The 27,532-nt window shown below is 36.9% G+C and overlaps 1 protein-coding gene and 1 long non-coding RNA gene across 6 annotated transcripts; both read right to left on the minus strand.

The window, feature by feature from the left end:
- Positions 1-2,113: 2,113 nt before the first annotated feature.
- On the minus strand, positions 2,114-9,255 carry LOC131783618 (uncharacterized). 2 transcript variants are annotated; one of them, XR_010716888.1, is made up of 4 exons: positions 9,138-9,255; positions 8,925-9,037; positions 7,698-7,762; positions 2,114-2,251 (listed from the first exon to the last, which is right to left on the minus strand). It is a non-coding gene; the product is annotated as an uncharacterized lncRNA (long non-coding RNA). The 2 variants fall into 2 exon arrangements; XR_010716889.1 differs by lacking the exon at positions 2,114-2,251 and adding an exon at positions 6,074-7,513.
- Positions 9,256-10,964: 1,709 nt separating this feature from the next.
- On the minus strand, positions 10,965-26,367 carry LOC131783617 (NLR family CARD domain-containing protein 4-like). 4 transcript variants are annotated; one of them, XM_066163253.1, is made up of 10 exons: positions 26,137-26,367; positions 24,407-24,498; positions 23,949-24,016; positions 21,867-21,946; positions 20,708-21,374; positions 18,975-19,154; positions 18,198-18,266; positions 15,983-16,051; positions 13,195-15,530; positions 10,965-11,466 (listed from the first exon to the last, which is right to left on the minus strand). In XM_066163253.1, exons 3-10 carry the CDS (start codon positions 23,950-23,952, stop codon positions 11,173-11,175), a joined length of 3,699 nt encoding a protein of 1,232 aa, XP_066019350.1. In that variant the 5' UTR covers positions 23,953-24,016; positions 24,407-24,498; positions 26,137-26,367; the 3' UTR covers positions 10,965-11,172. The 4 variants fall into 4 exon arrangements, with proteins under 4 accessions (XP_066019350.1, XP_066019349.1, XP_066019352.1 ...); XM_066163252.1 differs by lacking the exon at positions 24,407-24,498; XM_066163255.1 differs by lacking the exon at positions 21,867-21,946.
- Positions 26,368-27,532: the final 1,165 nt, after the last annotated feature.

A 27,532-nucleotide genomic window follows, 5' to 3' on the forward strand; every position in this document is an offset into this window, starting at 1 on the left:
AATATGGTACTTGGTTTCCTTTATTAACGATATTGCAACATCGATTGAGCAACTAGGAAATAATTATATAAACAGTCATTAAGAAATAACTCATGGACTTTCCGATCGTCACAGTAAGAGCAGAAATTACGGAATCTTTCAAAAATATGGTATGCAATAAATATCAGCCAGTTCCTCTGGTTTTTTTTTTCTTGACAGGCTGTACGGGATGTTTCGTCAATTTGTAATCGGTCTGATACACCGTTCATGTACCGTTGACCAGATCAAAGTATTCTCTTCATTTCAGTATAAATACACTATTTACTTCCCTCACTTAATGGATTTTTTCTCCTTCTCGTTTCATGAAATACATGTCAGACATGATTCATAAAACGGTTTTTCAGTACATCACAATCCAAAAATGAAAAATGGTGGATTTTGGAGATTACAAAAATTTCTTACGACCCCCTCCCCCTCTAGTTTGTAAATTGATGCAGCTGACTAAGGCTTTTCTGACAGGAAACCATTCTGAGGATAGAAGCCGGGAAGTAAGGACAGGACATCGGAAATCTGAAGATATTATTAAGAGATCTATGAGAAATAGAGGCCTCGTGGTCAGTTGGGGGGGGGGGGGAAGGGTGGGTAACTTTCCATGGACTGTCCTCCCATCAATACAGTAATCCTCTTCTATTTGATCAATTGGAGCATGTAAATTCAATTCAGCAGTTGTATAAACAGAGCGGGCCTGAAGCAGCCAGTCACAACAGTGTGGATGAAACCTAATGATCTAGTTGGTTCGTGGTGATGACCTTTACTGACATCACAGCACTCACAGGGGTTTCGTTTTTTCTAATTTAATATAAATTAGTTTAGTTCACCATGGACAGTTGCAAAACTGAGCACTTGAAAACAGGGCTTATCCCTGAAAAATCAGCATTAATGACTCAATATATAAAAATCACGAGATAGAGTTCGTATCTTACAATGTGCACAGTGTACAGCCACAATAGCACTATAACTTAACTGTCACTCGCTTGACAGTTTTGAGAGAACAACCAATACAATACTGAGTTAAATTATTTTACATTTCAGAGTCAAGGAAATACTTGTCAAACACAGTCTCTCTTCTTTTGCCACACTCAACAGAGTTTTAAAAGCTTTGACGACGAAATGTCAACCACATTGCACTATTTACATTAATCTCAAATGGAATGTTTGGAAATTAAGGCAATCAGAAGCCTGTTCTGTATTAACAAATCAGCTAAATTTGCTCACAGCATGGCGAACGCCATGAAAATAATAATACCGATCCTAAATCACGAAATTTATCTTCACGTTTTTGGCTTTTAGTGAAGACTTCCATCAAACATTGAGGTTTTGCTCTTTGCCACATTAAAATATTTAATATTTTATGGAGATTGGCTGCATTCATGACTTCTCTTTTTTAATCAATAGAAATGAGAGAATTATCTGCACAGTCGACCTGATGAAGTAATCAATTATCTGGGCAGGAAAAAACCAACCAAAGTAAATTAAAAAAGAAAAATGACAAAAATACCTCAGAGTCTCTAACTAAGTAACATGAAAATTTAAGTTTTGAAACTCAAAGCTGTAAATCAAAACTACAACCAACATAAGGGAACATCGTAAAATAGCCTCAAATCAAAATATATCCAAATCAACGATCGATTTCAAGGACAATACACTCTGACTCCAGAGAAACATCCTACATGTTCTCACCGATATTGTGGAAGGGAGTCCCCATTTTGGTGAGGGTACCAATTTACCTAAGCTAAGTGATTCTAAAATATTTATTTCCTCATTTTTTATCCAACCGTTGATTGTTTGTTTATTTGATCACAACAATGAAGTCTCTCACGATTAGTCAGAAACCTACCAGACCAACCAATCATCTTCAAATGTGCCTTGTCTAGTCAGGTTTCCCAAACTTGTTTTCAAATTTCAATACAGTCAATACAATTTAGGTATTGACTTCTCTAACTGAAAAGATCTGAAAGAATTCTCTCAATGGATGGACTGGTCTGGCCAGCCAGTTCTGACCAATGGTAAGTTTCACTATTTACAGGCGGTCTACTGAGCCAGTCCTGGTCAGCTATGTTTCCAGGCAGGACCGAGGTTCCTCCTCGTCACCTAAGTCGGTAACTGACCCAGGATCTGGTTCTTGCTCTGATCCATGGACGAAGCTCCAACTTTTTCTCCAGTATTCATCTGTTGGCCATTCTTCTTCAGGTTTGACATTCCCTTTGCGATCCTGCATGTGATAAATCACAATCCAACACTCAACATCATCTTGTTAAACAACATACAGCTGAACTCACACGCATTTACCCTGGTTACTTTTTATATGAAGAGAAATTAGGCCAAGAGTATTTTTGACGGAGTTGTTTTAAAACAACTTTTATATTGAGGAACGTTCCTTGTAGCCTTACATCACAAGGCTCACTAAAATTTAGATATCATCCAATTATATCCATGGTGGGGCCCATACTGATTACTTTGTTCGAGAAATAAACTTAAGTGTTCAAGAAATACACATTACATCATATGATGAACAAGAGATCATTCAGTGACTACCTTTCATACAGTCCTACAGGTACATGTACCTGACAAGCCCATGCAGATAATACAAGGTGAGAATACCGCAAAAAGAAACAAACTGAAAAAATGTCTTATTTTTCATCGTAAACAGTCTTTTCAGTTCTGCATTCTTATTACTTAGCGGGCTAACTGACAAAGTGATTTCAAAACACCGAGAAACTAATGCAAGGTGCTCTAGACTCGCCAGTTCTTCCATAAACACAGCACGAAATAAATGCAAACAACAAAGCGACAGCGATGTAAACAGCGAAATGAAAGTGCAACTGCACTCCGCGGTATTTACAAAAGTCGCATAAAAAAAATTCAAAGCAATTCAAATTCATTTATAAAACTGATTTGAACTGACTGGTGGTGACTCTTCATGAAACAAACTTTATTCTTGTTCTATAAAAACAATCGAACTATCGCATGCGACTGGTGATCCTTCGACGATGAATAGATCCAAATTCAATCCAGACAATTCACGAATACACAGCTGGCAGAATTACAACTTCTTCAATTTCCTCTGCGGATTAAAACAAGAACCGTAAAACTACGAAGCAATACATAGCAAAAACTCGACAAGAAAACAAATTGTTTGCGAGTCGGCTTGTTGCGACAAAGTACAAAAGAATGTTATGAAAGCATGATTAAAACGGAACGAAATTGAGCTGCGAATTACCCTTTATCGTGGAACAACTTTCACCTTACTGAAGGTGTCGTAATAAGACTGAAGCTGCTCTTGACACTTCTCAACATTCAACGGTGCTAAGAAATATTTAAAAAAAAACAGAATTTAACTTTTATTGAAGGGATGAATATGCACACGATTCCAAGTTTCTAACACCACACGAACTCAAGTACAGTTTCCTTGGCATGAAAGGACTACCGTATTATTCGATTAAACGCCGCCCTCAGATAAACGCCGCATTTAGAGAAGAATTATTAATAAACACCGCCCTCGAATACACTCCGCATTATGATGTGGCGTTTATTCGAATAATTGACTAAAAAAGCACACAGTAATCGAAGCATTGATCGTAGTTGGAAATTTTGAGTGAACCAGACACAAATCCTTTTGAATGGAACAGTTCTGATGTCGAGGAAGCATATCCGACATTAGATCTCTATTCACTATGTATTATATATATGTTATTTGCCGGCTGGGAGGTCCGTATGGTGAAAAACTGTGACCGAGGTCTTGAAAATACTGCCCGAGGCCGTAGGCCGAGGGCAGCATTTTCAAGACCGAGGTCACAGTTTTTCACCATACGGACCGACCCTTAGCCGGTAAATAACATATTTATTGTTTTTAAACTAGACGAAATTCTTTCCGAAAGAACCCGAATGATTTATGGCCGTAAATACGGCAAGATCTTCCATAAACTGAACAATTTTTGAGTGGGTAAATGGTAGTTAAAATAGAGGTGATGCAAATTTAAGAGAGATGCCTCAGCGAAACATTTTCATTTCCGTAACGATAAAGGTGATTTAAAAGGCTTCCAAACAAACTTTGAAACATTATTTTTACAAGTATCTGTCACAATCTGACACCTGTCAATTAGAGAGCGCGCAAGAAAAAAAAAAGCGAAGGAACATTTGAAAACCAACAGAACTTGTTTGGCAAGGACTGTCACGACAATGTTTTCTTCAAAATCAGTTAATGATCTAACGGAAAGTATTATTCACTCTCATCGACGAGTCATTCATATACGAAGATTTACCTCTGTTCATTAAGTAAACGGCGAGGAAAGTAATTGCGAGTAAGTTCAATCTTTTTATTTTGAAGTTGTGAGAGTTTGCTCGTTTGTTTGCTGTAATGGCGTGTTTAACTCTGATCTTTCCTTCACAAAAACTAAATTCGAACGGCACACTCCAACGAGACACAAGGGAATGTAATGCGGCCTTTTCTCAAAAAATTCCTTCAATTTCTGTTGTGCAATTTAAGGTACAAATGTCCAAATTGAACGGTACTTTTTGTGAACGATTAAAATAATTGCAGAAGGTTTTTGGGCCGCTTGTCAACCAACGTAATGACACTATTGTTTATACAAATTCATTCTGAAACCAATATTTTTCTGTCAACCAAAGTGATTTGATAGAGAGAAAAGAGAGGATTCATAAGTTATTTATCGGCTTGAGGTAGTGACCGACGTGTTTGCTTAAAAATACTGCCCAGCCGGAAAACGAGGTATATTTATGAAAAATGACAACGAAAGTTGGGATGTACTCGGCGACTCACGAAAGCGTTACCGTGGCCCGTGGGCAGAGATAGGAAAATACTGACCGGGTAAAGAACCAATCAGATTGCAAGATTCGTTACCGTGCCCTCTAAAAAAACAATAAGTATTGTTATGTATTGCAGTAGTATTAACATGTAAGTAATGAAATAGAAAACGACATAAAAAATGACTTTTTAGACAAGCACTGGAACATGTTTCTGTTTTTCAAAACTGACACGGTCAGTTACTACACTATTGCTTGCAAGAAAGAGATTGGATTTTAAATGAACGCCGCCCTCGTGTAAACACCGCACTCGAATCGCACAAAATGTAATAGGCGACGCGGTGTTTAATCGAATAAATACGGTAAGATAATTTCCCCGCCGTCGCATCCCCCCTGCAAAAAACACACCCACACTCTGTTCTTTGATTCTTCACTCTGTCAGTAGTTCTTCTTAAATCGCAGGGAAGATTAAATTGCCAGCGTTTATTTCATCATGGATCTATAATGTTGGGAAATGAAACAGCCAAAGAAACAAAAAAAAAACTTCAGGAATTTTTATTTCATAAAATTTTGCGGAGTGCTGTTTCTTGAACAGAATGACAAATTGTTATAAGGAAAGGGAAAGGAAAGAAGTTTAACTATCTTGTGACGAGCGTAGGACAAAGGAAAACTTTTGAGTCCTCACCAGGAGCAGAACCTAATGAAAATCTCATATGAGCCCACTCACGGAATAAAAGAGAGAAGAGAAACGGAGTCGGAGAATTGAAATTCATTGGAAAGGAATAAAAGCCAAGATTTAGATCTCAACAAAGTTTTAAACCGGTCAGTAACAGCGAAGATTGGTGGAGAGGTGAACAAAGAAACTTTGGGTTCATCTTACTGCGCACAAGAGTCTGGACACGAAAACGATAATTAGGAGGGCAGGGGTAGGGGGGTGGTTGTGTGTTTAATCAACGATTTGTAATACCTACAACCTAAGACGAAAAACAAAAGATCTATGATTAAGTAAATACAATGAAGACGCAGAAAGTGAGCAATTTCTTATGAACACCCTATTAGAGTGAATTTGTGCATATCTCAGACTGTAAGTTTTTCTCCACAGTAATGCAATTGAAAAATAAAGAACGCGTATATTTATCAGTTTTCTGATATATATTTAATTTCACTGTTGATCTGCATATTCTCATCATCTGACAACGACATTTTATATCAATGAAAACAAGCAAGTAACAAGATCTCTTGGAAGACACAACCAAAGCTGTTACAAAAATGTACACATGCATTTTGTAGATGTAAACTCTTTACAGGGATAACCTCAGGAGTCTCTCTCTCAAGTACTATATATTTGTGTTTGAATCAAGAGTTATTATCATTATTATTTTTATAATTATTATAATTACTGTTATAATTCCATAGAACAATTTTAATAATAGTGTTAGAAGTATGTCATTTTGTAACTCCTTTAAGATTCATAAGTTCAAGATTCCTGTAAGTTAGCACAAGGAGGAGGAAAAATTCATACTTTATGGCTTCAATTTTGTCTGCAGGAAGTTCATTCCACTTTTCATTATTCTTAAAAGAATTGTTAAGGAGAGCAAGGGTGGACTTGATAATTCTCAAACACCAAGTCTTGTCTTGGGTTGCACTCAGAGTGGATTTCCGCAAAAGTTAACTAATAACCTCAAGTTCCATAGTCTTTCTGTAACAATAAATTGAGGGTCGTAACAAACCCTAAGATAATATTTGTTACCAAAAGCTAACACCCAAATATGCATAAAACCAAGATAAGCCACCTGTATTCTTTTTTTTTTTCCAAACTGCCCATTATTCATGTTTCACTCTGCTACCTGACTTAGACTTTGCTTTTGCCATCTGTCTGCTTCTATGTAGTCCAATAAGACCCCCTACATTTTCTTCTCTTTTGCCTTCATCAAATAACTGTGTATGCAAGTACATGTATGGACCTCAAAGGAAACACTTCATTCTAATTCCTGCGATGGTCTATGAATTAGCAAAGTTACAGTTTGCAGAATTTTAACTTTGATCCCAATTAAAACACAGGTTTATGAATAAAGAGATTTTAATGACCTGAATGCAAGTCAATTCATCTACTTGTTAATAATAAAATTTGAGACTAAAAATTTGCAAACTGAAAGATGAATGCAAAAGATACTGAAAGAAGTGCTCTTAGGTCCTACATGTCAGGTCTTACAAGTAGCTTTTGGTGACCTTTGGCTGTCCTGGGTACAGCCACAAATTTAGTCAGACCATGCTGGTCAGGTTTATTTGATCAGCCAATTAAATTAACTCAGTTTTTTCCTGTCACTAAGATAATCACTCCATGCTGTCTTCTTCCCGTAAATCATTGGAGCAAGATATTAACATTTATTTTGTTTGATAAAACAATAACATCATCAATAGAATCAAGGTATTAATAAAGAATTGCAATTATTTTATCATGTCTGAGAAAACAAAATAGTGTCAATGATATTATGATTGGTACATTACTGGAAGTTATTTATGATTAAGAAAACTAAACAGTTGTTACTCTTTTGGATAGAACTTAACCCTATGGCCCCAAAGAGTGACTAGCATCTAATTTCTCCACATAATATCACTCCCAAATCACTCATTAAGGTCACAAGGATAAAGGAAATGATTACCAGCTAAAGAGGCTCTTGATCATTCAACAAACTCTCTTGGTCTTCACCTTAGAGAATGTATAGAGAACAGTATGGAGAAAACAGAGACTAATATCAGGGTGTATAGGGTTCATGTTGGAGCAATTAACCCACTCAAAACAAAACAGACACACAAACAAATTAAATATCCAAGATTGGGAGCTTACAATGTTATCCACCTCAGTTCACTTCTTAACACATTATATAACTCACCCATACTGCCACAAATTATTCCTGCTTTCAGAAACTCAGATCCTGTTGCCTTTTTTGACAGTTATCTAATGGAAATCAAAATTATATTAACACGTCATTTAGCACACAAAAACATGCCTGACATTCCTCAAGATTTTACATTAATATAAACGAGCTTGCCAAATTTGGGTATCGATCACAAATTTTTCCTCAAATGTCTAGGTTCAAATTGTAAAATTACATGTAATCTGTGCTTATATAGTTTCTTTTAACACCAATCATCATCATTTCCAGGTAATTGGTACAAGTTGTACCTTCAAGTAATATTCACAAATTTACATTATCATGACATTTGATACCAAACAAGTCTTAAAAGTTAAAAAAACTAAATCAAACATAAAAAGCAAATGTACTGTAAATGCTTTCTCAAAAATCTTATGTCTAACTAAGAATTATTGACAGGAAATTGGACTGACCTCAGTTAAACATAAGTTTTGCTTTTAGTTCATTTTCAGTATGCTGTAAATCTCTCCTGAGTATTGAGTATTGTGGTGCTGAGCTTTTCAAAAATAAAGTTCACACTGGCTTTGCCCATGTTATTATAAATCATTCTAAAGAGCTGACAGAAGCACAATTAAAGCTACGACTGATGTTCTGTCTATCTTATAAACTGGTACTTTAAACTTTAATTTGCAACTTTATTCAACAAAGTAAAAACTCAAAGCTTATTGCAATGACATTTCAAATTTTGAAGCATAACCACCATAAGCTATTTAACAATGGAAAGTTATGAAATGCACCATTTGGCAAAAACTATTTCATCGCAGCTTGATCTACTTGTAAACCGATGGGGGTGGACAATTTAGAATGGACAATGTCTCTTTAAGTGAACAAAAGTAAAAAGGTTTGCGTTAATATTCTGTTTACTTAACAATGAAACCTCACTGTCACGAGTTGATTATTTCACCTCATTCTCAGTCCACTTAATTTACACATGATTTTTGTTCATTAGCTTGGATTGGTGCTAGTTTTTTGTTATTGCCCTGTCAAGCAAAATAGTTTATAACTAGGGCAGTAAGTGAAGCAAATCTTTTTGTATTTTTGATCCATGCACTGAGAGTTTAATCCAATAATGGTAACTTAATTTGGTATGTTTATGACCATTGCTTTGGAAGTCGTGGAAATACAAGTTTGATTGATCAGCTGGAGCGGTAGTAAATAGCTCACTTTAAAGGCTGTTCATCATACCTGCTTTGACTAATTCTCTCTATTTCAGCTGTTGCTATCAGCAAATCACTTCACCCTTGATTGACAAGCAAAATAACAGACTGATCAGAGAGTTGGAGGGCAATGTTGCTACCCTGTAAAAAGGGGAAAAATTAAGAGTTTTTATTCAACAAGAACAAAAAAAAAAAACAATTCGAAGATTACATTTTTATCTTTTTCGATGCACTGATTTACCTTTCAAATTCCAAGCAAGTCTTGTTACCATTAAAAGTCTGAAAGAGCACAGCAATTAGAGCTTTTCTGCGAGCGTGTTCTAGAGTGTGCTCAACAAAGTAGCTAGTGATCATTCCCATCACTCACTGGGATCTTTTCCGAGGGATCTGGGAAGAGGTGATGTTTTGCGTGACTTATGTGACTGGCAAAACAATTTCGCAAGTCACGCGACCCACTTGTCGGGGGGAAAAACGATCCTCCGCGGATTTATACCCCCCCCCCCAAAAAAAAAATGGTATCAATTAAAAAATATGATACAAACGCCGCTTAAAGGAAAGTTTGATGGGGAGGGGGGGGTTCATATTCGCTGGCAGATTTGGACGGGGGGGGGGGGTAGGACGTCCAAAATCCGCTGTAACACCGGTACGGATCTTGAGGCCAACGACATTGAATAGTAAAATCTCCTCGATCTCGACGACTTCGCGTCCATTGTAGTCATACGGCTACACCCTTTGGAAAGTGGTGTATAGAAATATCCGGTATATGTGTATTAATCTTGTAACTAACATCATTTGGGGCGCTGGCCACACAATACGTTCGTCCTTTCCTCTTGATTTCTCCTCTCTCCACCATACTTGCCGACGTGTCTTCACAGTTTTCTACGTTACCGCAATGTAACATGATCGTTTTGGCCGCGCGCTTAATGGGGACACTTTTTAGTCGCTAAATCGCACTTTCAATGCGCAAAAAAATGGTCAAGGAGAATTTGCTGGGCGCTAAGGTCGAATGTTTCTAATTTTTAAAAAAGCTATCAACCAGAAAATGCATTGGCACTTTAAAAGACTTAATATATGAGTATCAGGAGATAAAGTCAGTATCTCACAATGTGTACCGTGTACATGCAGCCACAATAGCACATGTCACCTAAGGAACAATTCCAGTTTCTCAAATAAGAATGATATAATATAACCATGACTTAGCTGTAACTCACTTGACAATTTTGAGAGTACAACCAATACTATACTATGTTAAATTATTTTACTTTTCAGAGTTATGGAAATACTTGTCAAACACAGTTTCCCTTCTTCCATCAAACTCAACTGACTCTTGAAAGCTCTGACGACTGAATGTCAACCACAATGCACTATTTACGTTAATATCAAATGGAATATTTAGAAATTTAGCCAGGCAGAAGCCTGTGACAAATTAACAAACAGCTAAATTCATTCACAGTGTATGTTGAATGCCATGAAAATAAGAAAAATATTGATCCTAAATCATGAAATTGATATTCACATCATTTTTTTGCTTTTAGTGAAGACTTCAATGTATAGTTGAAGTTTTGCTCTTTGCCACATTAAAATATCTATGATTTTATGAAGAATTGTTGCATTGAGGACTTCTTACATTTACATCAAAAGTAGGGACAGTCAGCCTAATGAATTAATTAATTGCCAAGGCAGCACATAACCATTAGCCTACTAAACTAAAAATGACAAAAAATACCACAGTCTCTAACTCAAAGACATGAAAACCAAATTTTGAAGCTCAAAGCTGTAAATCCACACTACAACCAACAATATTGGACATTGAAAAATAACCTAAAATATATCCAAATCCAACAATCAATTTCAAGAATGAGACACTCTGACTCCAGAGGAACATCCCACATGTTCTTAGCAATGTTGTGGGAGGGAGTTACCATGTTGGTGAGGGTACCAATTTACCTGAGCTAAGTGACTCTAAGAATATATTTCCTTATCTTTCATCCAACAGTTGATTGTTTGTTCATTTGATCACCACACTGAAGTCTCCCACCATTGGTCAGAAACCTACCAAACCAACCAATCATCTTGAAATGTGCTTTGTTTAATCAGGTTTCCTAACCTTGTTTTCAAATTTTGTTCAACACAATGACTACAACTTAGGTATTGACTTCTCTAACTGAGCAGATCTGAAGGAATTCTATCAATGGATGGACTGGTCTGGCCTGACAGTTCTGGCCAATGGTAAGTTTCCTTAGTTTCAGGCGGTCTACTGAGTCAGTCCCAGTCAGTTATGTTTCCAGGCAGGACCCAGGCTCCTCCTCATCACCTGAGTCAGTAACTGACCCAGGATCCTCCTCGTCACCTGAGTTGATAACTAACTCAGGATCCTCCCCGTCACTTGAGTCAGTACCTGACCCAAGATCCTCCTCGTCACCTGAGGTGGTAAATGACCCAGGCTCCTCCTCATCACCTGAGTTGATACCTGACCCAGGATCTGACTCTTCTTCTGATTCGCTCCAATGATCTCCCGAGTATTCATCTGTTGACCATTCTTCTTCAGGTTTGACATTCCCTTTGTGATCCTGTCATAAATCACAAACCAACAATCAACATCATCCTGTCAAACAACATACACCTGAACTCCAACTTGTTTACCCTGGTAACTTTTTATATGAAGAGAAATTATGCCATGAGTATGTTTGACTGAGTCAATTTAAAACAACTTTTATATTAAGGAACGTTCCATGTAAGCAAACATCACAAGGCTCACCAAAATTTAGATATATTCCAATTACATCCATGGTGGGGCCCATACTGATTATTTTATTAGAGAAATAAGCTGAAGTGTTCAAAAAATATACATAACATCAAAGTGACCACCTCTCCTAGAGTCTTATAGCTACTTGACCTGACAAGCCCATGCAGAGAATACAACTAAAGGTAACCTTTTAAGGAAAAGGCTCAGTAGTTCATGTGAGAACAAGGAACTGCTGATGTCTCCTCTTTAAAGGTTATGAATATTTACTTAGTGGCTCATCCACAGCTAGTACTCATTTTCAAACTCAGGAAACTGCAAAAGTGGACATTATTTGTGAGCATTTCAAATGCTGCAATATTTTTGTAGTTCAGCGGCTCATCAGCTTAGCAGTCTGCTTAGTAAGTTAATATAAAAAATGTAAAGACATATCACCAGTAAGGGCAAGTTTGATTCAGACAAATGCAACCTTCATTGCTATTTTTACACAGGCTGATTAACAAGAAATTCTCTGGATAGAGTAAGATAAAAACATGTTTGATCAAAGTAACTGTACACGGTTGACATTTGAGAATCTCTGCCTGCCAAATTTGAACCAGTATCTCTCTTACAGCAGTAGCATTCTTTCTCTACTACTTTTCAAGTGGAAGCCCTTGGTCATTTCTTTTCCAATTGACAATGTTCCTGGTAACTTTTGGTTAGGACCAGAGGGAGAAGAGGAAAATCTGTGAGAAAGGAAGCTTAAGGGAAAAAATTCTGCTGTGCCTTTACTGCACTTTTTCAAAACCTAAATGATATAGCAAACCACTGAGTTAATCAATCAAATAAAAATTACAGATTTATGCTAACCATCTGTCTACAAAACTCCCAAATACTATTCCAGAAGCTCTTTCTAAGGGAATATTTGGGTATCAAAAATTTTTTCTCGGAGCATCCAGAAACATCCCACATTTTCCTTGAAGTTTAACTTTTCCTCCTTCAGAAAGAAGCTTCAGCTTTAAAGCATGACATTGTTTAACAACTCCTAAGAGCTGTAAATAAAGCAAAGTGAAAAAACTAAATCATTTCTTACAGACAGATGCTCAGCTCGTGTTACAAAACAAGCAATTGTTTGCTCCCTCAATTCCTGTTTCTCTTACGGAAATCAAGACCACTTTCAGAAGGAAAAAAATAGCTAAACGAATAAACAAAACTTGAAAATCAGTACTCGCAGATTTCCTAAATTTTAAGACAAGTGTAGAAAGTAGCTCCTTGATCTCTTCCAAACACTGACATTAACTTTCTTTCAATAGTACCTGAAAACACGCGGCCGTTCTCACATTCACGCGCACAGTATGGTAACGCATTCACTTACTACATGTATAAAACTGATTTGAACTGACTAGTGGTGACTTTTCATGAGGTAAATTTCAATCTTGTTTCATAAAAGCAAAGGAAATATCGCACTTGCCCCACGAACCCAGGGCGTAAAAATTCTTAGCACAACACCACAGTAAATTGAACAGAATAGACATGAATAATGACTACATATGCAAACAAAGATAACAAAACTTACGTGGTAGGGTGTCTGCAAAAGGTTGATGTTACTCTGACGTACAGCTGCACTCAAATCATTCACTTGTTGCTTTGTCATTTTAACATTAATAAGGTACAGCCCACTCAGGTGAGGAACACGGCTGAGATATTGAGTGAGAACACTTACTCCTTCACCAAGAGGGTTTTCTGACAAATGTAGTAAGCGCAGGCCAGGAGCCTGGTGCAGAGATCTAGCGATAGCTGCGGCAGGTTTGGCTGTTAAATTGATATTACTAAGGTTTAATTGGCGAAGTCCGTCATTGAAGATGATACGAGACACCAGGGTCTCTGTCAACTGAGCATCAATGATTTCAAAGGGTTTGCCAGTAATAACTATACCTTGCAGAGCAGTGAAAAGAGGTAAGAAATCAGCTAGCATCTTCATCTCCTGCCTTTCAATGTGGTAAATATAAATATGAGTCAGACAGGAAAGACTATAAGGAGTCCGATCAGTGATGCCAAAAGTGTTCTGAGTCAAACACGGAGTTGTTTCGTTGTCTTGTTCATTCAACGGATCACCAACACGCTTCACTCGAGTAGACTCTTCTGTTAGCGAAATGAGCTCTCGCAGCATTTCAGTCGGAAAAGTGCCAACATCTTCTTCTTTCAATAAACGACAAACATAAACGATGATTTTTCTCTCTCTCCTCAAAAAGAACTCGCTCACAGGACGACGCGGGAACATTTTCAACAAATCTGCGGCTTTCTTTTCGCCCGAACGGCTACAAAATACAGCATCTGTGTCCTCTGCTACAGCGATTAAGTCTCGATAGCTTTTCTCTGAAGAATTTTCGATGGAAGAAAAAAAGATAACGTTGGGTGTCATGCCAGATTTCAGCAAACGTTCTTTTGCAGTGATGTTCAGCTTGTTAGAATCAAGAGACAAAACACCTCCGGTATAAGAGGGAAACACTGAGCAGAGATCTCGCCTCTTCTCGGCCGAACAACAAAAGTAGCTGTGCGAGATAAGCCCACGACAAAGTTCTTGACGTTGAGACAACTGTTCGGTTCGAAAAGATTCCTCTCTTCCAACAGACGCTACATGACGGAAAACTGCGTAAGCGGCTTCTGTTGACAGCTCACAGGCAAATTTCAGAACTTCATTCATCTTCCTGATCTTTTCAAATGATTCAACTTTGGAAAGGCTAGGCGCACTTTCTCCTTTCATCGATAACACCTCCTCCTTAATGTGCCAGGCTGCAAGGAACTCCTGGACGGATTTATGAATGAAATAGGCCCCTTTCTCAGGATTGAGACTCGGAAGATTGACAATCTGGAAAAGCCCAACTTCTCTTAATTTTTCAAAACTTCTTGAAATATTGCCGGGGAGTTCGCTGCAGCGTACGTAAAGACGGTCTTGTAGAAGTGCTTTAAAGGCAACCTTTCCAAGATTACTAAGGTCTTCTCCGGCTTCCGCTGAGGTCATTTTCTGAAATGGCATAGGCTGTTGAATTTCACCTTTGTGATCTAGCATGGTTTGAATGAATTGTATGAATATGTCGGCCCGTGATTTTGGCAGTCCTTCGTGACGTTTCTCTTCCCACAAAGTACACAGCATCAGTAGGAGGAGAGGTATTTCTGCCATGTCATAGAGTTTTTTTTTTTCCAGGTACAACATGAACTTGTCACAATCTTGCTCACTTGCCAAAAATTTTCTCGCATAGGTTCTTTTTCGTTCCCAGCTTTTGAAACCTTGAATTTCTAACTGAACGTGGCTGGGGCCTCTTAACTCGTCACATTCAAGTTGACGCGTGGTGACAATAACGTGACAATCTCTTAGTTGCTCGCCTTTCCAAATTGCAAGGATAGGTGAGTGTTTTTTTGCAAAGCTGTACTCATCGTAGCCATCCAAAATAAGAAGCACTTTATCTTGATTTTTAATTATGTAATCATAGAGACTATCAACTGAGATCGGACCATCACTGGCCAGCAATTTAGACGCATGTAAAACATCGCGGATGTCTTCTAAATCACACACATCTCTCAACTTAATCAGAAGCAAAATGGTAAAGTTCATTAGGATTTCTTTTAAGGCTTTCGACCAGTCATACGCAGCCTTCTTACAAAACGTACTTTTACCAATTCCTGGCCGACCACAAACAAGTATTCGTTTTCCCATGAACATGTCGGCATAGTCTTCAAGTTCCTCTTGTGTCACTCCTCTGGGTCTCCAGTGATCTCTCACCCAACTCAAAGGTGTGTAGATCTCACTAATTTCAATGGAAGAGTTTTCGTCCCATGGAACGATTTTCACCTTACTTAAGGTGTCATAATAAGATTTTAGCTTCTCTTGGCACTTCTCAACATTCAACGGTTCTGAAAAATAAACAAAACAAACATCAACTTTTATTGCTGGGATGAGTAAGCATACGATACCAAGTTTCCAAAATCACACGAACTCTTGCCTGCAGAACAGATGCAAGTTTTTGGCGCATTTCAGTCAAACAGAGGAAAGGGTGGGGCGAGTGCAAAGTCCGAGTTAAGTGCGAGGGGAGAAACTCCAAAACAATATCTTATTTTCATTTTATGATCCATCATTAATTTTCGGCATTGAAGCAGCTGAAGTAAACCAGGACAAGAATAATAAATTGTTATAATAAAAGAATAAGGAAATGTCTTTAATCGTTGTGCCACGAGCGTTGGACAAAAAAAAATCAAGTCCTCTGACCTTTGGAGTCCGCGCTCAGACACTCCATTACTATAAGTATAATATAAATTATTAAAACGTAAGCTTAATATGAAATTTCTTAGCTTGATAATTACAATACCTGCAAGCCTTCTACGTTTATTTTCTGAAGAATCATCACTTTTACAACTCTCCTCTTCTGTTGAAATGTCTGCAAAGGGAAAAGAAAGTCAAACTGTAATGAGCATTAAAACACACTTCACTACATTTGTGAAATGGGTAACAAGCAGGAGTCGAATTAAGTGCTGATTGGAGATGAAAATCTCATGTGAGCCTGATCACAGTTTAAAAGAGAGAAGAGAAAATTGATGGACATCAAGAATTGAAATTCATTGAAATGGACAAAAGCTAAGATTTCGATCTCAACAAAGTTTTAAACCGGTCAGTAATAGTGAGGTATTTCGTAGAAAGGTAAACAAAGAAAATTTGGGTTCATCTTACTGCGCACAAGAGTCTGGACACGAAAACAATAATTAGGAGGGAAGAGGAAGGGGGTAGTTGATAAACGTGCTTAATCAGCGATTTGTAATACCTACAATCTAGGACAAAGAAAATAGATTTAAGACTTATTAAATACAATAAAGATGCAGAAGTGAGTAATTTCTTATTAACCCTCTCTAATCTGGAATTTTAGAACGTTATCCAGGACTTCAAAATTGGAATTAAAGCTACCAAAGTGAATTTGTTCCTATCTCAGACTTTTTGAAAGTTCTTTGATGATAACAAACGTGAAAAAAAATCAAAGTGCTCTGTGAGCAAACTCGTGAATTGACACATGATTTTTTAGATTATGTTTAATGTTATCTGGTTTAGGGAATTTTGTGGTTGATTGTCATATCTAGAGTACGAGCAGTAGTTCAGTGTTCGCTAATGTAGCAAAGAAACAAAGTAACTTTGGGATAAGAAGGCATTACAGTTGAAATGATCATGTTATTACATTTGACAAGGTGGATGATGTCATGTGTTTTAAACGTCTATCATTTTTGTTTCTGGTTCAAAAGAAAAGGTTGGAAGTAAATGTGAGTGAAAAGTGAAATTTACTGTCTTTCGTTGTAAATATTAGAAAATCAAGGCAATACTGTCTTAATGAAAACATTAACGATTCCCTCTTTATCAAATGAGACAAACGAGAACGAGTTTTGAGTGATATAACTAAGCCAAGCCTGCCACCGTCATTTTGGATCTCCGCCTGGGTAGATTTAAGTCACGTGCTAGGCAACGTATAATCAATAACAAGATAGAATTTCATTTCAGGCCTATTTACCAATTTTGTGGTGTGTAACTTTCGCATTTTAGTACGTTGTATGTATGTTGAATCTTCAAATTGTCTTGAAACTTAAAAGAAAATTGTTCTTTTAAAATTCACTGAAAATCGGTAGCTAAAACTGTTTGTTTAGGTGTTATTTGATTTTCGTGTTAACTTGTTATTTCGTCAGTCGCCGGCATCTTTTGTTGCTTCACACAGGAAAAACACACGCGACGAAACGTAATGATCAATTTTGTCCTCAACCTCACGCCATAACAGAAAAAGCTTTTGAACATCTGTAAACTCCGAGCGCTTCGCAGTAAGTGATATTTTCAATGAATCTTCGGATTGTTTTCAAGTTCAAGGATTGTAAATTACAATTTTATGAAAAACGAAGGTTGTTCTGTTATTTTAGTGTGAATCCTTGCATGCCTGCCAGTCGCTGGTGCCGCTTGTTGAAGCTAAAACGAAAAAAAAAACCTCTTTTAAGATTATCATTGGGTTCTTTTTCACCCCACCACTATTCTTAGTAACAAAGGTCGCCATTTCGTCTGTTTATTGCTCGCCAAAAACTATCAAATGCACTCAAAAGCCTAAAATCTAAAAAAAGTTTACAGGAATCGAGCGAGCGAGCGAATGCCATTCCTCACATCGTATCCATAACTCGCTTTGCGGATGCGCGCAATTCACGAGTTAAAAATTAAACCAGATTTTTTAACTCAACAGATTCATTGTAGCATTGGAACTTTTTCCTTTCCTCGTGAAACGTCTCATGAGAAATTTATAAAACTTAATGAATTTAAATTTCATAAAATTTTGCGGAGTACTGTTTCTTGAAGAAGAAAGACAAACTGGTATGAGAAAAGGGAAAGGAAAGAAGTTTTACTGTCTTGTCATATACGTGAGACCAAGGAAAAACTTTGAAGTTTCACTAGGAATAGAACCTAACACCTTCAAATTCCTCGCTCGGACACTCAACCACTATAAGTATACTGGAAGTTATCAAAACGAAAGCTTACTATGAAATTTCTTCACTAAATAATTATAATACCTGCTAGCCTTCTACGTTTATTTTCTGGAGGATCATCACTTTTACAACTCTCCTCCCCTATTGAGATGTCTGCAAAAGGGAAAGGAAAGTCAAACTGTAATGAGCATTAAAACACACCTTACTAAATTTTTGAAATGGGTGACAAGCAGGAGTCGAAATAAGTGCTGACTGAAGATCAAAATCTCTTGTGAGCCCGCTCACGGAATAAAAGAGAGAAGAGAAAATTGATGGACTACAAGAATTGCCATTCATTGGAACGGAATAAAAGCTAAGATTTAGATCTCAAAAAAGTTTTACACCGGTCAGTAACAGTGAGGTATTTTGTAGAAAGGTAAACAAAGAAAATTTGGGTTCATCTTACTGCGCACAAGAGTCTGGACACGAAAACAATAATTAGGAGGGCAGGGGGAGGGGAGTGGTTAATAAACGTGTTTAATCAACGATTTGTAATACCTAAAATTTAAGACGAGAGATAAAAGATTTAATTTAAGTAATTTCTTATTAACCCCCTTACTCTGGAATTTTAGAACATTATTCATGACTTCAAAATTGGAATTAGAACTACGAAAGTGAACTTGTACATATCTCAGTTTTTTCACAGCAATGCTGAAAAACAAAGAATGCGTATGTTAATCAGTTTTCTGATATATTTTTAATTCCACTGTTGGTCTTCATGTTCTCATTAGCAGATAACGATATTCTATACCGAGGAAAACAAGCAAGTTACAAGATCTCTTGGAGGACACATCCAAAGCTGTTACAAAAATGTACACGTACCTCCATAATGAGGCCAGTCTTCAAACACAAAAGAGCTACTCAATATGTTGGATACAACAGAAGCTGCCATAACACAAGCAAACGTCTTCCATGAATCGTTTGCAACGTCATGTACAAAACCACAAACACCTTTAACGACAAGCCACTCTATCTTCATGTCATGAGCTGCTGCAAACAGGCCTGAGGTAGAAAAATGAAAGAGATGAGCAATAACAATTGGAATAGATTTAAACAATGATATTATAGGGAGATAATTACGATTTAATTGTCAAAAGATACTTCATTTATCTGCAGATCACTCTTTTTGTTTCTCCTTTGCCACTAGAAGTTTTTAAAGGATGTGGTGTTTTTTTGCAGGTATGTAAATTAGCACCACTCTTCCTAGAGAGTACAGTGAGTAGGGCAGGGTACCTTTTTGGTCAGAAGCGGTATATTAAAGAGTACGGATTTGGAATTCAGGATAGAGTTTCCTCAAATAAAAAGTGTTGAGTACCTCGCCTCCAAAAAGAATCTGGCTTAATATTCTTGCAGCCAGAAGCTTTCAATGTTTCAGAGACGAGGCTTGAAAATACGACAAGTTGGAGGGTACACTGTAATACACATTACCATTGTACACCTGTGCTGACCACTCCCCCTACAAAAAGTTGTGAAGTAACTCCCCTCCTCCTAGCTTAATAGTTTAGCAACAAGAAACCTCCTGTAGTTCAGGAGTAAAGCTTTAGGACATCAGGGTGGAGGGTACGCTGTAATAATCATTACCATTGTACACTTGTGGTGACCACTCCCCATACAAAAAAATTGCTAACTTTCTCTCTTCCTACAAAAACCTGGCCTTATAGAATAGTGACCAGAATCTCCCCTCCAACCCTGTAGCTCAGAGGTAGAGATTGAGAACATCAATTTGGGGGTGTAATGTAATACACATTATATTCATAAACCTCTGAGACTACTCATAATTTATTTCTTGCACAGAGTGCACCTTTGAATATGACTGGGAACAATCATCTCTGTAGCAATACTTTTGTTACTGGGTCACTTAGATGAGATCAAAAAGTTATAATACAAAGATATGAATGACAATTCCATCTTAATTCACTTATGCCAATTAGTGCTTAGGCCCAAAGCAGACACATGAGAAAGAGTTGACATAGAGTTAATTGACCATTTTGTGTAATTGGGTTTGGTCAGCTTTGTGTGAGTGATCCTGGTAACATTATATCAAATTTGTTATGGATAGGGACTGTTAAAATAAGTTTCTAGAAATTTCTAGAATGCCTAGTCATGCTGACATGCATACCATGGAACTTTCTTGAACATTTCATTAGATCATGTAGTTATGATGCAAAATTACTACCAAAATAGTTGTGTTGTAACCTTTCAGAATTTAAGGACTCAGTCATGAAGAGGTAGTTGTTGTGGTTGTCAGGAGTGGTCAGATGTCTGGAAAGCCATACCGAGAGAGAGAGCTAATGTGGAAGATTGTTCATTTCAGGGAACTTTGGAAACAACTGTGAGATTGTGTCAGTGGTGAGCTAAGTTATAGTCTTTAGGGGGCTTAAGTAGGTCTTTTAAATATCTCTACAGTGCTTTATATAGAGAGTTCTTTCTGTGGGTTAAATTATACTGTAACAAACTGAACACAACAAATAGATGTAATCCTTGTTATGGCAAAACAATTTTCTGCACAATGGTCCCGGGTACCAAGTAAGAGAAACCCTAAGAGTAATTCTCACCTTCTCCTTCCAGTTCAACTGCAGTTACACTAAGGAGTGATTGACATTGCTGTTCAGCACCAATCAGATCAGGGCGACTAAAAACCTCTCCATCACAATGTACTTTGACTTCTCGTGCTTCTGGATTTTCTAATGGTGCCTTCCATCCATAAGCTGCACTTCTGACAAGGTTACCAAAATCCCTACTCACTGGGGTTTTGTGACAATCTGTTGTAAGCTTTGAGGATATCACCACATCTCCTGGCTGGGCTTTTCCAGTCCTAGGACTGTAGCAGAAACCAACCAAAAAGGTAGCCTTGGGTTTCAGGAGTGTGACAGCATTTCTAGTGGCAGTTTGAGAACTTCCAGGATATGAAGATTGTTTAGAACACCTCACTAGGGCAACTTTCAGTGACCCATCTTTATCTTCACCCATCTTTCCAAAATATACAAATCCAATGGATTTCTCATAGCTTCTAAAGGAATCTTTCAGGTAATGATAACAAGCTAAGAACTCGCAATCCTCCACAGTCAAGAGCAGAATGTCAACTGGATGATCAACTGAGCTCCAATGTTCCGTCTCGTTTGGCAGATCTCTTGCCTTCTTCAGTGTAATACTCAGAGGTGGAGGGTCATCACTGCAAACCACTGAGCTGCTGCACTTGTCATTACTAGGTCGTGCCATTTCCTAAAAGTGAACAAACAAAATCAGAAACTAATTCAGAGATAAGCATCAGAGATAAACATAAATTATTTGTAAACACATCTTTGCCTATAAGCATGTAACACATTTGAAAGGTAATCAAAGTGTGCTTAAATCATATCCAGTACCCGGCATTGAACATAAGAACTGACCTAACTTGCTTGGTGTTATATTTCAAGAAAACCCTTATGGCTGGTTGACAACCTAATAACCAAAACAAGCATTTGGCTGTATCTATTGAGGGTTTGCATCAGTTTTACTGCTATTCTCAAGATTAACTCAACATATGTCTGTGTATAGCCTGGAAGTCTGGGGATCTGCTTGTCAGAAGTATTTGGGCAGAATTGACAACTTCTGCAAACAAGCTTACTGATATGGAAATATACCACCCAGGCTCAGACTTCAAGGTATGGACCTTACTTGAAGACAAAGATCAACTTCTGTTTAAAAAAATCACCACCAAGAAAAACCATCCACCTCAAGGTCTGTTGCTGCTAAAACGGACAAGAATACCAAGGAAAAGGGGGCATGAACTCCAACTCTCCCAGATATTAGAACTGAAATATACAAAAACCTTTTTATGAACAGACGTCTTAATTTCTAAACTTGTGTGATCATATTTTGTTATGTTTGAATATTCCTTTTTATCTCTTTTTATATCTTGTTTTAGATAAACAAGGTGGGGAGAATTTGTTTCACAATCAAGTAGTTCTTCTGTTGATTATTATTTCCTTTATTCTGTAATGACCTTAATTTTTTGATTCATGGATGATATTGAAAGAAGAAATTAAATGTTAGTCACTCTTTGGGATAAGAGGGTTAACACATTATTTTTTTTAAAATGTATTTAATGTATTTATTTTTCATTAAATGTATTTAATAAGCAAAATTTTTTTAAATGAAGATGTCACCAGCCTTTTAATTGGTGGTGTCCTGCCAGCAGCACATGCAAAACCACATTGTGAGGTTTATAAACAGTTACTGGTCTAGTGTTGATAAAACCAGAGAAAATCAGTTCTTAAATCAAGAATACCTTTTGGAGTAACTCCTAACTTTTAAATTAAATCACCATAAGACAAAAAAAAAGAGGAGTAAGACTTTGTATGTCAAGGCTGAGCAGCCAGGTTACAAAGTTATATATAGTAATGATTCAATTTTAAGTTATGGATGCCCCAATCAAATTTTCAGAACATTGGATAACAATTTCCAACTATTTAGTTATACTCTTTGTCTTCTCAAAACAAATCAGGTCACTGGTCTCGACAGACCAGACACATTTTAGTCGTCAGTCGTTACTTCAAAGCTGTTTTTGTAGATAGATTTTGAAATGTCAAAATGTAAAAAGATTTTGAGCAGTTAAGTTAGTTAGTTAGTTAGTTATAGTAGCTAGTTAGTTAGTTAGGAGGCCCATCTTATAAGGATAACCTCAGGGGTCTCCCTTTCAAACACTGTATATTTGTGTTTGAATCAAGAGTTATTATCATTTTTATTTTTGTAATTATTATTTTCATAATTCCATGTAAAACTTTTAATAATGTTGGAAGTCTATTGTTTTGTAACTCCTTTAAGATCCATAAGATCAAGATTCCTGTAAGTTAGCTTAAGAAGGAGGAAAAATTCATACTTTATGGCTCAAATTTTTCTTCTAGCAGGAAGTTTACACAAATTTTCATTACCATTCTTAAAAAATATATATAAAGGAGAGAAAGGGTAGACTTGTTCATTCCTGATGACCAGGTCTTGTCATGGATTGCAATCAGATTGGATTTTCACAAACATAACCACAAGTTCCCTACACTTAGTGTAACAATAAATTGGGGGTTATAACAAATCCTGAGATAATATTTATTACCAAAAGCTAACACCCAAATGCTCCTAGGTCCTACATGTCAGGTCTTACAAGTAGCTTTTGGTGACCTTAGTCTGTCCTTGGTACAGCCTCAAATTTAGTCAGACCATGCTGGTCAGGTTTATTTGATCAGCCAGTCTCTTAAATAATTACTCCATGCTGTTTTCTTCACGTTAATTATTGGAGCAAGATACAAACATTTATTTTGTTTGATAAAGCAATAACATCATCAATAATATTAAGGTATTAATGGAGAATTTCAATTATTTTATCACGTCTGAGAAAACAACATAGTGTCAATGATAATATGATTGGTACATTACCTAAAGTTATTTATGATTAAGTAGACTGTAAACAGTTGTGACTCTTTTTGATAAAACTTAACCCTTTGGCTCTAAGAGTGACTAGCATCTAATTTCTCCTTGTAATATCACCCTGAATCACACATTAGGGTCACAAGAATGAAGGAGATGATCACCAGCTAAAGAGGCTCTTGATTATTGAACAAATTCTCTTTATCTGCACCTTAGGAAATGTATTGAGAACAGTATGGAGAATATAGAGACTAATGTCAGGGTGTAAAGGATTCATGTTAGAGCAATTAACCCACTCAAAACAAAACAGACCCAGAATTACAAAATAACCAAGATTGAAAACTAATAATGTTATCCACCTCTGTTCTGCACATCTTAAGACATTATAAAACTCACCCATGCCACAACAAGTTATTCCTGTATTCAGAAACTCAGATCCTGTTGCCTCTTTGGACAGTTATATGCTGGAAATAAAAATTATATTAACACGTCATTCAGCTCAGAAAACATGCCTGATAATCCTTAAGATTTTACATTATAACCAGCTTGCCAAAATTTGTGTATTTTTGTAAATTTTCCCTAAAATGTCTAGGTTCATATCGTAATCACATGTAATCTGTGCTTATATAGTTTCTTTTAACATCAATCATCGTCATTTTCAGGTAATTGGTACAAGTTGTACCTCCAAGTGATATTCACAAATTTACATAATCATGACATTTGATACAAAGAAAGTCTTAGTAGTTCAAAAACTAAATCCAACATAAAATATAAAAACATCAAACATCAAAGATAAAATGTACATGTTTTGTATTCTTTTTATGTCAAAATTACTGACAGGAAATTGGACTGACCTCAGCCAAGTTAGATATAAATTTTATTTTTAGTTCAATTCCAGTAAGTTGAGATCAATCTGAGTAATGATCCTTGTCAGTCTGCTTTAAATCTGTCCAAAAATAATAAATTTGTTTTTTAGAGTATTGATTATTGTAGTACTGAGTTTTTAAAACAAAGTACACATTGGCTTTGCCCTGGTTGTTATAAATTATTCTAAAGAGCTGACACTAAAGCACAATTAAAGCTATGACTGATATTTTGACGATCTTGTACACTGGTATTTCAAACTTCGATTTGCAACTTTATTCTACAATGTAAAAACTCAAAGCTTATCATGACGACATTTCAGTGTACACTTAACAAAACAATTAAGTAAGTTAATTTGGTGCTTTAACTTTTCTCCACTGTTTTTGTTGCTGGAGATTTCTCCATTGCTCATAGGGAGATAAGGGAGTTACATGAACAAGTAAAGTTGAAATGCATTACACCTGTGCCTTCTGTTGAAGTCAAATTAGAGTTATGTGTTTGTTGTTCTCCTTAGATAGAAGAACCTGGTCAAAGTCTCACTAATTTCTTCTGCTTCTAGTGCAAAACAGGAATGAAATTCAGGTCATTATCTACCCATATTGTCCCAGACACATAACCTCAAGTTGTGAGTTATGTTACATTACCTCCAAGTATAATCATGTCACCCCTTGTGTGGTTTTGTTGCCCCCAGGTGTTTAAACATAGCCTGTAGTGGTTCATTACCAATCACAATTCCACTGATAATTTAATACCACTTAATAACTAACAAAAAAATGTGTATTGAGTTAATTGACGTTTTCAGACTTGATGGCTGATCCTCATGAAGCTGTTTGCAGTATATTCTAGTTTTCTCTCATGTAAATGGTGTAATATTGGAAAAAAATTTTTATCTGAAAATCAAAGTTTTGCATTTATATTGTTTACTGAACATTGAAACAAATTGATCATTATACCTCACTCTTAGTCCACTTAATTTACACATGAGTTTTGTTCATTAGCTTGGGTTAGTGCTAGTTTTTTGTTATTGTCCCGATCAAGCAAAAGAGTTTATAACATGGGCAGTAAGAGAAGTAAATCATTTTGCATTTTTGATCCATGCACTGTGAGTTTAATTCAATAATATTAAATTAATTTGGTATGTTTATGACCATTGCTTTGGAAGTCATGGAAATGCAAATTAGATTGACCAGCTGGAGCGGCAGTAAACAGCTCATTTTAAAGGCTGTTCATTTTACCTGCTTTGACGAATTCTCTTTGAGCCAGCTTTCGCTATCAGAAATCACTTCAGACACTTCCCGTTTTTGGTTGCAAAGCAGCTGATTTTCAGGTTAAACGACATTCATGTACAAAAGGAAATGGTACAGAGGGATGAACGACTTTTTTCTGAAAAAAGATTAGGGCTGCGAGAAGTTCGCAGGGTGAACGCTAAGGACAGGCCCTATTTTCACCAATACTCAAGTAGCGTTCCTTACTGCGAAGATCGCTTTCATATTCGTGTCTTTATCCGCAGTTCAAATATATGACTTTCACATATTCACAGTCGTTAAACTTCAACGTCACTACAAAAGACACGTGATTTGTTTCAAGATATCACAGAGAAAATCTTGTCATCGAATTAAAAAACGATGAGCTTACAATGGCTGATAAAACTTAAAGCAGTTCAAGAAATGAGATCTGAATTTTCAATAAACATAAATTATACAGATTAAGACTAGCTCACCTTGATATTCGCGTTCCCTGTCGATCGACGCGGAAGTGAAGATCGTCGATGTTGCTGTAGCTGATCCAAATTTCTCACCAAACACGAGTCAAGATTACACTTGCATCTTTTTCGATGCACTACTTCATCTTTAAAATTCCAAGCAAGTCTTATTACAATTATAAGTGAGAACAAGCACGACAATTAGAGCTATTCCTCGTATGGTTTCTCGAATGTGCTTCGCAAAGCATATTTCCATCATTCCCATCACTCACTGGGAGAAGCGATGTTTGCGTGACTGGCAAAATAATTTGTAAGTCACACGATCCATTTGTTGAGGCAATAAAAATTATTTCCTATAAGTTACCGCTTTTGATAAGTAAGCTTGATTACCGACTAAGTCTTTCATACGTAATGATAAAATATCAGCGGAAAATGTACCTAACAGAGTGTTTTGTGACCTTCACAACTGAACAATTCTCATGCACCAACGATCGTAGGTTTAGGAAACGAGAAGAGATCAGAAGAGGTTGCAGAGTCTATTGTCGATCTGGCTCAACGAAAGCAGCTACGATGCCACAATTAGAATTTGTTTAGTAACGAAGAAATTACACGGCTCATTGAACCAAGTCTTGTTTAATATCTGCCACCTAGTAGCCTCGCATAGGTTAACACTAAAACGAGGCTACCAGCAAACCGTGCCTACTGTTACTGAACTTGCATGCCGAGGGGGCAAACTTAATCAAGCATTCATCACAGCGAACAAGCACTTGATAAAGTTTTGTCACCAGAACGAGTGGAAATTGATTCGACATCAAAACATCACGTACAATGGTCTCAACCACAGACAGCCCAAGCTCATGACTCGAGAAAAAGCCAACGACTAATTCATGAACGCGTCACGCGTTGTGTGACTCGGTGTTAAGTTACGAGAGGAGCCGTTGAAAATTTGAACACGTTATAAGGAATAGCATGGGGAACAAAAAAATGGTCGATTTACAACGATAAATATTTCGAAATATGAATATTATACACGTAAAATCGATAACACTTACTCGCATCCTATGTGTCCGTCGTAGTTTCCGGCGATTTCTGCTGTTTTAAGCTTGCTTTACCATCATTGTTATTCCTTTCAAAAGACGAAGTCAAGGCTGCACACTCCGATTTCGACCGTTGTCCACGCGGAGGTGGTTTGCGCACGGAAAATCCTCTCGATCGGCATTTTTCCCCGGCCATATTTTACGATTTAAGATCATTGCACCCTGGGACATGTCTCAATACCAAAACTTCCCGCGCATTTCGCTGGAAACAAGCGTTTTACACGTGAATCTCCAAGTTCGCTTCTTTCTGGCCATTCTTTGAACAAGCAAACTGGACACGGCCGCGGAAGAAACTTGGGTACGAGGTTAATTTTCAC

The sequence above is a fragment of the Pocillopora verrucosa genome, chromosome 3 (assembly GCF_036669915.1).
Source record: "Pocillopora verrucosa isolate sample1 chromosome 3, ASM3666991v2, whole genome shotgun sequence".
Lineage (NCBI taxonomy): Eukaryota > Metazoa > Cnidaria > Anthozoa > Scleractinia > Pocilloporidae > Pocillopora > Pocillopora verrucosa.

What these genes read in the sequence shown, in the direction of transcription:
- LOC131783617 (XM_066163252.1), bottom strand. An exon ending in TAGCAGCAACAGACCTTGAG is followed by an intron (nt 21,375 to 21,866) that starts GTGGATGGTTTT and finishes GTTCACTTTTAG; the next exon opens with GAAATGGCACGACCTAGTAA. An exon ending in AGACTGGCCTCATTATGGAG is followed by an intron (nt 18,267 to 18,974) that starts GTACGTGTACAT and finishes TCCCTTTTGCAG; the next exon opens with ACATCTCAATAGGGGAGGAG.